General features: G+C 47.1%; 1 protein-coding gene across 1 annotated transcript in view; it reads left to right on the plus strand.

Annotated features, from left to right (window-relative positions):
• The window catches only part of LOC147447361 (SEC12-like protein 1), a 43,800-nt gene extending 31,306 nt beyond the window's left edge, over positions 1–12,494 (plus strand). Inside the window, exons 2-10 of the mRNA XM_086523184.1 lie at positions 10,350–10,441; positions 10,642–10,777; positions 10,942–11,033; positions 11,111–11,216; positions 11,321–11,393; positions 11,484–11,604; positions 11,688–11,804; positions 11,902–11,972; positions 12,057–12,494. Of these exons, the coding sequence (XP_086379310.1) occupies positions 10,350–10,441; positions 10,642–10,777; positions 10,942–11,033; positions 11,111–11,216; positions 11,321–11,393; positions 11,484–11,604; positions 11,688–11,804; positions 11,902–11,972; positions 12,057–12,238 (990 nt within the window). The 3' untranslated portion in view covers positions 12,239–12,494. The remainder of the gene's footprint in view (positions 1–10,349; positions 10,442–10,641; positions 10,778–10,941; positions 11,034–11,110; positions 11,217–11,320; positions 11,394–11,483; positions 11,605–11,687; positions 11,805–11,901; positions 11,973–12,056) is intronic.
• Positions 12,495–12,708: the final 214 nt, after the last annotated feature.

The raw sequence follows: 12,708 nt of genomic DNA on the forward strand, positions 1-12,708 counted from the left end.
CAACGTCATGAACACTATCTTCTCAAAGATGGGTTCATGATGATGCATGGCAGATTGTGTGTCACAAAGCCATTGCGACTCAAAGTTATGGAAGAGAGTCATGTCCCACCGTATGCAGGGCATCGTGGTATCGATGCTACAGTTAAAAGCGGTTGAGACATTCTTCTACTGGCCTACATTGAGAAGAGATGTGGATGCCTTTGTGCGAGAATGCTTAATATGCCAAAAGGTCAAGTTTGACAGGCAAAAGGCACCAGGGTTATTGCAACCACTACCTATTCCAGATAAACCATGGGAAAGTATTGCTATGGATTTTATCTTTGATCTTCCGAGAACGCAGACAGGAAACGATGGTATTTGGACCATCATTTGCAGATTCAGCAAGCAGGCTCATTTTATTCCTGTCAGGAAGAAGATAAAGCCAGATCAGATGGCACGCTTGTTTATGAGCAATATTTTCAAGTATCATGGCATGCCACAGTCGATTGTTAACGACCGTGATCCACGCATGACAAGTTTGTTCTGGAGAGGCTTGTTTGAGAATATGGGCACAACGCTCAAATTCTCTTCGTCATTTCATCCTCAAACAGATGGGCAGTCAGAAGAGGCAAATTCTACTGTCCTAGATTTGCTGAAGTGCTATGTGTCAGAACATAAAGGAAAGTGGGAGCAGTATTTGCCATTGGTGGAGTATGCATACAATAATACAGTGCATTCATCAACTGGCAAGGCACCTTTTGAGATAGTTGAAGGTGGCAAGAAAGTTCCTCCCATACTGCATACAAAGGACAAGATATTCAAAGCAAATAAGTATGTTCAGGACATGGATGAAATGTACAAGAAGGTCAAAGTGGCCTTAGAAAAGACTCAGGCAAAGCAAAAGAAAGCAGGTGATCGTCACCGTCGTGAAGTGGTATATTCACTTGGTGATTGGGTGCTTTTACGCTTTGAAAAGGCAAGGTTAAAGAAGATGAAGGGCAAGGAAAGACTGTTTCCAAAGCTCAGCATGCGTTACTATGGGCCTTTTCAAGTGTGCGACATAATCAGTGATGTTGCATATAGGCTGAAATTGCCTGACAGTTGGAAGATTCACAATGCGTTTCATGTGAGTCTTCTCAGACCCTATGTGGGTGATGTGCCAGAAGATATGCCAGCTGAAGATCAGCCGGAAGTCGAGGAACTTGACGAGATCTTGGTCCCGGAACAGATTTTGGCACATAAAGAAAGAAAAGTGAAAGGCAAGGTTGCTAGGCGTTACTTGGTAAAGTTCAGAAACTATCCACCAATGGATGCTAAGTGGATGGAAGAAGGTGAACTTGCAGAGTCACTAACTGTGTTATCACTTTACCTTGAAGCCTTCGATTTGCAACCTACCTTGACCCCTTGAGTTTCAAAGCTACATGGATTGTCAGTGTGACAATGGCTTTTGAAACAAATGATGTACATGGTATTTAAAGTGAGCTCAAATCAAGTACATGTTACATGAATGTTAGAGCTGTATAGATTGTCAGTTTGGCAATTGCTCTTATGGAATGTCCAAAAGTTTGGTTAGTGCTATAGAAGTGAGTATTTCTTGTAAGTTTGTCAAGGATACAATAATTGCTTCTATTAAAGGGTACATGTGTAACTGCATTCTTAAACTGTCGGTTTGGGTATGCTCAAAAGTGTTACTGGGCCCAACGTGTACTATAAGACAGTGGCAAAATGTGTAGCTACCATTTTGTCATTGGAAAGTTAGTGACTCAAAGCAATGGCAGAGTGCGAAGCTACCACTATGTCATTGGGACAGGGTTCACACAGGCAATACATGTGTCGACGAGGTGTTGAATACACCAGGGTTGACAATGAGCATGTATGTGTCGTACATGTGTCGACAGGTGTTGAATACATCATGTGAGAATGGCGATGGAGAGAGAGAGTGGGTAAACGGGTTCCCAATGGAACCTCTCTACTATCGTAAGTGTACAAAGATGATGAATACATGTGGGGTGGGCCTAGCATGGCCCCAAGGCCCCCACGACCTCATGAGATAAAAGGCCCCACGACCCTCATGGGAAAAATACCCTAAGGTATAAAACCATCCAATGTGGGTGTGGTGAATGGAAAAAGGAATGACCATGTGCAATGTGCACATGTGACCCTAGGCTAAGTGCATGACATGGGTGGCCAACCCAGACCATACTAGCCGTACAACATGAAGTGTGAAGCAGCCGGAGATGTAACTCTAACACCCCCTCTCAGCACCGGATGCTGAGCAAACAGAAAGAATGCGGTGAATAGAAGCCAAAGTCTGCTGGGAAACAGCCTTGGTGAAGATGTCTGCAGCATTGTCCGCCGTACGGACGTACTCCAATCGCAAATCTCCAGCCAGAATCCTCTCGCGTACATAGTGATACTGCACCTCAATGTGCTTGGTCCTCGCATGGAAGACCGGATTCTTGGCGATGGCGATGCAACTCTGGTTGTCGCAGGAAAGAAGTGTCGCTGCAGTCTGTGGGAACCCCAACTCCCCCATAAGTCTCCGTAGCCAAATGCCCTCGCACGCAGCGTAGCAAGTTGTGCGGTACTCCGCCTTTGTAGATGAGAGCGCAACGGTAGGTTGCCTCTTGCTGCTCCATGAGATAGGTCCTGAGCCAAGTGTGAAAACGACTCCTGTAGTCGAGCGCCGAGTGTCGGGATTGCCAGCCCAATCCGAATCGCACCATCCACGAAGTGTGGGACCGCCTGAGCGACGATAGAAGATCCCCAGATCAATCGTGCCAGAAATGTACCTCATCGTACGAAGAGCACACTTCCAGTGTCGCTGCCGAGGCTTGGAGGAAAAGGAACTGAGAGTAGAAACAGCATAGCAGATGTCTGGGCGTGAATAGGTAAGCCACACTAAACAGCCTACAACATTGCGGTACTGAGTCTGGTCAACCCGAGCTGAGGGATCATGGATAGAAAGGTTCTCCCCGGGCTCAAGTGGAGTGCCTATAGGTCTGCACTGTCCCATTCTGTGTCGGTCAAGTATATCCGTAGCATACTTCCACTGAGAGAAGAAGATGTCGTGAGGTGTCTGGTAAATCTCAAAACCCAGGAAGAAGTGTAGCAAGCCCAGATCCGTCATCTCAAATGTCTTTCCAAAGACTGCATGATGGAGCGGATCCTGACTGTCCAAGAACCTGAAAAAATCAAGTCATCAACATATACAATAACAATAGCAATCAAACTGCCTTCTGATGCTACATAGCAGTTCGCGTCACCATGTGTACACTTCAGCCCGAGACTAATGAAAAACTCATCAATCCTCTGATACCAGGCCCTGGAAGCCTGCTTCAGGCCGTATAGCGCTTTGTACACTCGACAGACGTAGTCCTCGAAGCCAGGTTTCGCAAAACCCGACGGCTACTCAACATAAATCTATCCTGTAAGAGTACCGTTGAGGAAGGCACTCTTGACGTCCATCTGATAGATAGGCCAGCCGTAGTGGGCTGCTAAGTAGAGTAACATCCATATAGTAGTCATCCGAGTGGTCGGAGCGAAAGTCTCGTCGAAGTCAACGCCAGGGCGTTGTGCATAGCCCTTGGCCACAAGTCTCGCCTTGTGCTTCTCGATGGAACCGTCGGCTTTGAACTTCGTCTTGAAGATCCAGCGCGCCCCAACAATCTTCCGCTTCTTAGGTCGAGGAACAAGCTTCCAAGTACCATTCCGCTCAATAGCGTCGAGCTCCATAAGCATCGCACGCTTCCAAGAGTTAGACTCAAGGGCCTCTTTCACTGAAGAGGGCTCTGGGGCCGCAGAAGAAATCCGCGTCATGAGAGCAAAGTTCACGAACTTGTTGCCCTCGTATACCTGCCTTCGCTGCTGAAGGCGTGCTGAGCGTCTAGGTTGCCCAGGCTCCTGCGCCTGTGGTAACTCCGTCAATCCAGAAGAAGAAACTGTCGAATAAAGCCAACCAGGAACAAGTCGCTCCCGAGGTGCTGCCGCTACGTCCTCTGGAGGGTCCTCAGCATCATCTGCAGACTGGAAAGAGTCGGTGTCAGAATCAACATGATCCAAGGTAGGTACTGGCTGCTGTGGTAGAGGTCTAGGTAGTGGTGGAGGTGGAGGTGGAGGCCTGACTGGTGCGGGAAGGGAGAGAGGTGTCAATGTAGAAGGTCCGAAGTAGACGCCCCCTCTGAAGAGCCGATGAACTGCTCATCAAAGACAACATCACGACTCACTGTAGTGGCCCTGGTGACCGGATCATGAAGGCGAAATCCACTGGACTCCTGACTGTATCCAACGAAGATCATCTTCGTGGACTTAGGATCCAGCTTCGTCCGCTTCTCCTTCGGCACATGCACGAAGGCCGGACACCCAAACACGCGTAGGTGTGCCACAGAGGGCTTGCGTCCATAGTAAGCCTGATAAGGGGTCATAGATGCTACTGCTGATGTAGGCGACCTGTTCTGAAGGTAGACCGCTGTGGAACAAGCTTCTGCCCAGAAAACCCGAGCCAGAGAAGCATGCTCGAGCATCGTCCGAGCCATCTCAACAAGAGTCCGATTCTTCCGCTCGACCACTCCATTCTGAGATGGAGTGTAAGGAGTAGTCAGTTGGCGCTGTATGCCCTCCGACTTGCAGAACTGCGCGAACTCCTTGGTAGTGAACTCACCTCCGTTGTCTGAGCGAAGAGAGACAATCTTTAAGTCCTTCTCCTTCTCCACCATAGTCTTCCAATCCTTGAAGTAGGATAGGCACTCCGACTTGAGTTTCAAGAAATAAACCCAAGTGTACCTCGTAAAATCATCCACTAGCACCAACATGTAGAGGGCTCCGCTGAAGGAAGGAGTGGCTTGAGGGCCACTAATGTCGGTGTGGATCAAGGCTAGTGGTCTCGAAGCTCTGGTTTCAGCCTGCTTCGGAAAGGCGTCACGATGTTGCTTGCCCATCTGGCAAGCTGTGCAAACACCCGTAGGAGAGCGAATGCTAGGAAGCCCATCAACCAAGGACTCCCTGGATGCCTGCTGCATGTAGGAATAGTTCAAGTGGCCATATTTGGCATGCCACAATGAAGAAGATACCGAGCCATGTGATAGTAGTGTTGTGAGCTTGAAGAGGGCGCCGTCTCGCTCACCATGGGCTAGCACTGTGCCAGTAGCAGAGTCGGAGATAACAACCTTACCTCCTCCAAATAGTACTTGTGCCCCCTGTGAATCAAGTGAAGCCATTGAAAGGAGGTTGAAGGCTAAGTCAGGTACATACAAAGCCTCCAAAGCACTGTATCGTGGGTCAGTCGAAGATCTGAAAATGGGTATGTGGCCTGTACCAGAGACCGGTACCGTGTGGGAATCACCAAGAGTGATAGTCTGATCTGACGTAGCTGTAAGGGAACTGAACCAGTCCCTCATAGGAGTCATGTGGGCGGTAGCACCGCTGTCCACAATCCATGCTCCAAACTGAGTAGAAGTCAATGCCGCACCGGTAGCAGCAACAAGAGAAATCCCCTCAGATGGCTTGGCAGTCGTCACCGCCGTGGAAGCTATGTTCTTCTTAGCTTTGTCAGCCTCGGCCCGCTTCTTCTTCTGACACTCCGCTTGCTTGTGCCCTTTTTTCTTGCAATAATGGCACTCGATGTATTTGTTGTTGTTGTTCTTCTTCTTCTTGTCGTCCGACGTAGAAGGTTCGCCCGAATCTGATGTCTGGGCCTTCTTTCCCTTGTCCTTGCCCTTAGCCAGCAATGCACCATCCGCGCCAACAGCTCCTCCGGCCCGAAACTCGGAGTGGCTCTCAATCTGCATAAGCTCGGGAAGAACCTCTTCCCAGGTAGGCGGGGCTGCGGGGCGTGAGTGTATGATCCCCTGGTAGTAGGAATCAAATCGAGGAGGGAGTTTGAAGAGCAAGTGCTTGGCCATCTGCTGTGTGGTCATGCTGCCTCCAGAGGCAACGAGGTCGTCCCAGATCTCCCGCATCTTGCGAGTCAACCCCAGAAGTGAGTTGAACTGGCTGAACTGCAGGAGGTAAAGCTCCCGCTCTAGCCGAAGACACCTGGCGACTGATTTGTCCTCAAACAATTCCGTAATGCGTTGCCAAAGCTTGTGTGCGTGCTCCTGCGCTTTAACTTCCTGTAGAACCGTGTCAGAGAGGTTCATAAGGAGAAAAGTGTACACCCGACGGTTAGTGTCGACCCATGAATCAATATTTGCCTGTGAAACAGATCCTGGAGTAAGAACCGGCTTCGTAGCCAATGTGCTGTCCTAAAGCCAATCCCAGAATCCATTGTAGGTGATCAGGGTCTTCACCTTCGTCTTCCAAATGTTGGAATTATCCAGCTTGGAGGTCTCTGCAAAGACCGTAAAACCATATGCTGCAGGGGCAGCCATGTCTCGTCAATCTCCGTGCAGAAGCGTATGTCCAGAAAGCAGAGAGATCAAGTCGATGTGAGGGTACCGTGAGCAACCGTGCTAGAGGATAAGTGCCAGGCAAGCTGTCTACCCAAGAGCAACTGCTAAGGTGCTGAAAATCACTGCTAAAACAGTAAAAAACAGCAAGCTTGTACGTCTCCGAACAAGATGGAAACGCTGCAGAAGCGGATGTTGAGTAACTCTGTGTATCTCAGCCTATGAAGGCGCTGAAATGAGAGAAAAAACAGCGAGGAAACTGGTCCAGAAACTGCACCGGAAGAGGGGTAAAAACACCCGAAGTAGAGGGTACCGGGGAACCAACAAGATCGCTGAACCTCACCTCGTGTGTGCGAAGAAACGCAGCAAACCTGTAAAAAATAGCAAGCTGAAAATCGCTGTCCGCTGAGGTTAATGCCCGGCCGATGAGGGGCAATGAGGGGTAAAGATAGGGAATGAAGGGGAACTCTGAAGCCAACTGCAACAGACGAGGGACCCTTCAACTGTGTTGATGAGATAACACAAGCACCAATTGAGCAATGAGGGAAAAGTCAGACCAATAGAGAAAAAAAACGTTGGAGTTTATCTCTCTGCCACAAAGCGATGAAATGAGGAAAAAACACAAGAGTTAATTTCAAGATAAAACGCAAGGGGTAGGTGCTGAAAACGCAGCAAGTAGAAAACGCAGCTGCCTTTGGAAAAAAATGCAAGCACTCCTGTTGCAGATCCTTGGCGATGAAACACAAGGGGGGGATGAGCGCTCGCTACTGATGCCTCAAACGCTGATGTAGAGATGCTCCCAGCCTAGGCTCTGATACCATGTGAGAATGGCGATGGAGAGAGAGAGTGGGTAAACGGGTTCCCAATGGAACCTCTCTCCTATCGTAAGTGTACAAAGATGATGAATACATGTGGGGTGGGCCCAGCATATATACTAGGCCCCAAGGCCCCCACGACCTCATGAGATAAAAGGCCCCACGACCCTCATGGGAAAAATACCCTAAGGGATAAAACCATCCAATGTGGGTGTGGTGAATGGAAAAAGGAATGACCATGTGCAATGTGCACATGTGACCCTAGGCTAAGTGCATGACATGGGTGGCCAACCCGGACCATACTAGCCGTACAACATGAAGTGTGAAGCAGCCGGAGATGTAACTCTAACACATCAGTGTTGACTGTGAGCATGTACGACATAGATGCAAACGAGGACGTTTGAGATTTCAAGAGGGGGGTATGTCACCAGCGTGTGACTACTATCTATCCTTTTTGTTGATTTCTTTCTTATTATTTATTTACTTTCACTTTTTGGAAACACCCCTCGGGAAATCGAACTGCCCTGCATTGCATAGCTAGTGTGGAACTGTCCAGAGGGAGTCCACGCCTGAGGGCAAGAGAGCACTAAGGTTGGACAAGGACTATGGTTAGCCAAAAGGGGGTCATTGACTAGTCAAACTGGAATCCTTTGCTACAAATGCTACATTTCAATTCTGGTGTGGCTGCAGTGTACAAAGGGGGTCGGATGACCTAGAAAAATACAATGGTAGCATCTCCTAAAATTTAGGGAACTGTTATTTTGGGACCTGAAAATGTATTCACGTCATTACCTCCGGAATGACAAGGGGAACATTTTATTACTCTGCCGTGAAGTCAACTGGGCAACCGAATGGGAGATTTTTAGACGGCAACCCCGAAACGGGAAAATGCTTGTAAATGCGCCAAGTGGCACATTTCTGTGCACTTGCCTCCTCAAGGAAGAAGTGGCGCTGAATTTATAGCTGGGAGGTTCATTCTGCAAGTTTCTGTCACAGGTTAAGAGCTATGGAGTGCTTCCTTTCCCTCTTATGTACAGTGCGGTGCCAGGAGTGATGCCCTGCACGCTACGCACTGCCCTCTCTCTCCTCTATGGCAGTATGTTATGCCCCTCTAGTGGGCTTTTCAATTGACCAATGTACAGTTGTAAGAGTTCATGCGCAATTGCCGAGGCAAGAGCCTCTTGCACAGGTATTGGATTAGCTAGCGGCTAATCCCCTGCAGGTACAGGTGTATTCGGAGAGGTTTCACGCTAGAAATCTCGTCCGATTCAAAGGGCAAGTAGTCCTACAGGTGCGGGAGCTCGAAGTCTTGCTACGGATGCGGCCGGCACGCGAAACGGAGCCCGAAACAGTAAATTACAGCTTGCTGTGTATTTTTGCAGGTTTAGGGTTTTGGCCCTAAACAGTCCCTAATACCCCCAGGAGGTTCGGGGACGCGAGGGGACCGTTGTACGGGTGGCTGAAAACAGAGAATTCAGCGTGCTGCAGATTCTCGCCAGGTTTTGCAAAGTGCCCGTATGCGTCGGGAAAGTCATTGAATGCGTGGGAATACTGATTGTGAAGGGTCCTAGTATAGTTATGTTGCCGGAATCGGGCCGGAACAGTTGAAATTCAGCCAAGTTTGTGCGGGGCAGCTTGTAGGGAACCACAGCGTTTATTCCCTCTTTTAAACAATAAAGAAATACCGAAAGGGGCGCCTAAGTTAGGGGCTAATCTGGTGTCGGTCTTCTCATACAGGTGCATTCTAGCAGCCTGTATCCCTTCCCCCTTTGTTGTGACTTGAAAGTACAGGTAAAGTGGGCGACAAATTAAATGGGTGAAAGCAAATAAGGTTTAAGTTTAAAGTCTACCGCCCTTTTTGAAAGTACAGGCCGGTTGCAGTAAACACAAACGCCAGAGATGGTGAAGAGGGGGCGATCAGCCCCCCATGACTACCATGAGCAGAAGACCTATCTATACAATCAGATGTGTGTTCTCTGTGAGATGAGAGATGTGGAAGTGGGTATCCCCCTGGCTCCATAAATAGGTGCCCAAGGGGAGGTAGGGCAAGGCCTGATAAAAATCCCTACGACCTAGCAGAAAGAGGATATATGTGGGCTCCTGGACAAAAGTGGGTGGCCGGTCCCAAACTCGGGTGGCCGGACCTAGACTAGCCCGGAGACATACAAGCTGTACAAGTATCCCCTAGACTTGTGAAGCAGCAGAGTGGTGTAAGTCTAACATGCAGGTCGTGCGAACAGGCTCGGATTCTAGACACTCCTATCTAGTAAGAAGGGGAAAATTGGCTCTGGAAACCGATGAAGCATGTCCATGTGGCACACAGAGCCATGTGCAGGTGACAAGATTAGCCACAGATTGTGGCAAGCAGCTAGGAATCTTTGTATGCTGGGGGGTGCTTATAAGCAGGAAAAGTTGCACATGTGAGATAAGGATGCCAAGGGGCAATCGAGGATGCTTCAATGGAGCTTCAAGAGCAATGTCTCATGGAATGTTTTAGAAGTTCTAGAAGGGAAAGGGCTTTTCGTGTATAAGCAAAGGTTGGGTGGAGAGTTACACACACCACGCTCTATTTTCATTTTCTCACATTTTTCTTTACAAGATAGGAGAGTTCACGAGTTCACTATCGCCATGAGAGCAAGTGCGTCTCACACCACCAATCAATTCCTGTGTGGAAAGAGGGAAATTTGATCCTGTGATAACTGATGTTAGTCACATTCATTAGCTGCTGCTTGTGACAACAGCTATATTTTTAAGTTCCATTGATGCATGTTGTAGAGATTGTTTGTAGTCGTTTTGATGTATGCATGCATATGAACTATTTGTGATGAAGAGTATTTTCAGTGCATTATAAGTTGGCACACTACTATCTGTTACTGTCTGTTGGCAGTGAGCGTGCTATAGCAAGCACTGTCATAATAATGGCATGCTCATTGTCTTCATTCTCTGTATGTGTTTTAGATGTGCAAGTATTGGAACTTGACAGTTTCGATTGGTATCTCCAGTTATAATGTGGGGATGCAAGATCTTAGACATCATTAGGTACGCTGTAGGAAGGTAAGGAATATCCCAAGGCGTCTATTGCAAAACTTGTTCTTGTTGTGAGGAGCTGAATTCCTATTAACAACTGAGTTGATAGTCATTGAATCCGTGATTTTGTTCAATCATGCAGATTCAGCAAATTACAGAGGATGATTCGCCTCAGAGTATAGCAGTTCATCCAGGAGGGGATGGTGCAATATGCTCATTTTCACGTTCTTGCAAGTAAAGGCATGCTTATCCATTGTTTTTTTGGTTCCTGCAAGGGGCACGTGTATCCATTTTTTTTGCTTTCGCAATGGGAGCATTTATGAAGCCAAACATTCTCGAGTCTTCTGTATCCGTAGAAGTATCATTGGTTAGCTTTTTAAAAGTCACATGTGAGTGACAAAATTGTTTGCACCTTTTTTATGTGCCATCTGCAGGTTGTATGAGTTGGGAAAAAAGGAGCATTTTCAGCTCAAAGCTTCTGATCAGAATCTGGTTTCTTTGAAAGGCATTGGATTGCAGGTGGCACTTGTCTTTAGTGCTGATGGATCTAGACTTGCAGCTGCTGGAAAGGTTACGTGAAATTCTGGAGGATTAGATTCATTCACCTGTCTCTAGACTTGAATGCTCTCTTTGAGGGGTCCTGATTGCTGTTTTGGTGTGAAGCTTGGGATTGGGCTCCTTGAAATGTTACTCCAGCATTTTGAAATTTGGCTTTGGGATTCTTCTTCCTGCAGGATGGACATCTCCGAGTCTTCGAGTGGCCAAGTTTAAATCTTTTGTTTGATCAGCCTGATGGGTGCGGGTTACTCAGCAGTATTGACATCAGGTTTGAATCTTGTGTAGTTTCCGTATAAGAAAGCTAGAATAGTGCCTAGTCCTCATGCTTGTAAAAAATGTTATCAGCTTAGATGGTGCTTTTCTAGCTGCCATACCAGCCACTGGAAACTGTTGCCGTGTGTGGGAAATCGAGAAGTCAACAATAGTAGCAACAATTCAGCACACCGACAAGGTATTGATTCACCTGTTTCTCTCTAAGTTCGATATCTTGAGGAGATTCATGGTGCGTTATTTTCTCAGAACTCTTTCTGGACGTGCTCTCTGTTTCTATGGCAGATGGAAGTGTTTGGGTCATGCAGATTTTCAAGAGATGGAACAAAGCCATTCTTGTTTTTGACCTTGTCAAAAGGTTAGCAACGATTACTTTATTGTGTATTGAAGAGCCATACCAAGCACCCGCACCCTTCAAAACATTTGAAAAGCTTCTTGTCTAAAACAGGCGGAGTAGGTGCTATCGGTGTCTGGGTTATGGATACCTGGAACAAGGTGGGCATAAAGACATTTTCAAAAGATCCTATAACATCGTTTGCCATCAGTGATGATGGGAAATGGCTGGCCATGTATGTCATGTGTATATGTTGCATTTCAAAGGCCATCAACAGACTGTATTGTTTCCCTTGACCCCACCATTCTTCAAATGCAGTGGAAGTGCTGCTGGGGCTATACATGTTATTGAAGTGAAAAAAATGCAAACAACTCAGCTTTTGAAAAATGCACATACGTCAGGACTGACATTTCTGGGATTTTCTCCGAACGGCAGGTGAGCTTCTTTTTGTAGTAAATGAGTGTAGAATGTTGATTGATTAATACACGGTGTATTTTTTGCTTTACTCTCAAGGCATTATCCTTCAATGCAGAGCTTTATTGTCGTTTTCGTCCGATTCCTCTGTAAGGGTGACCAAACTTAACATAGGCAGGGTGTGGAAAGGTACTTCCACTTTGCAAAAGTAACATAAATTTTACTGCTTTGCCATCCAAACTGACTAGTTTCTTCTCCTCTGGTTGTTGGCAGAGTGGCAGATTTATGCGCTGCTATTGAGCCTCATTTTGGCTTCTGCCGTTCTTTTCTATATATTTTTTGAGCACTCCGATTCTTTTTGGAATTTTCCTCTTGGACGAGATCAGCCTGCACGCCCGCCTCCGGAGGCAATTTATGGGAGCATGGCTGACTTTGATGGAGGGGAATTCATGTAAACACGTAATTTTGTGCACAAGTTGACAACATTGTGCTTCTAGTTTCCTAGTGCATCATTTCTTTAGCTTCAATAAGCAACCAGAACTATGCAAGAGATTTGATACGGCTCTTTCAGGGCAAGATTCCCTATGTGACACAAAGCCATGTAAAAGGGTCTATATCATTGATATACTCTTTTGTACTCAGTTTGCAATTTAATAGGTAATGGGAATATGGTGCTAGGAGCATGCAGGTACGCACCAGGCTTAGTTATCAGTTCAGTTTTAAATAACAAAACCTCATGTTGTAACTCTGCCTTTTGCTTTGTAATTATCTCACACGACATCACTGAATTTCCAGGGCTTGGCTGTACTAAGCCATGCACGCCAGCATTGCCTAAGCTACGGTAAAACTCTCTCTCTCTCTCTCTCTCTCTCTCTCTCTCTCTCTCTCTCTCTCGCTTGAGTTCAACTCTATTCGTCAGATAGAT

The sequence above is a fragment of the Adiantum capillus-veneris genome, chromosome 11 (genome assembly GCF_014529385.1).
Source record: "Adiantum capillus-veneris isolate H3 chromosome 11, ASM1452938v2, whole genome shotgun sequence".
In the NCBI taxonomy this organism is placed as follows: domain Eukaryota; kingdom Viridiplantae; phylum Streptophyta; class Polypodiopsida; order Polypodiales; family Pteridaceae; genus Adiantum; species Adiantum capillus-veneris.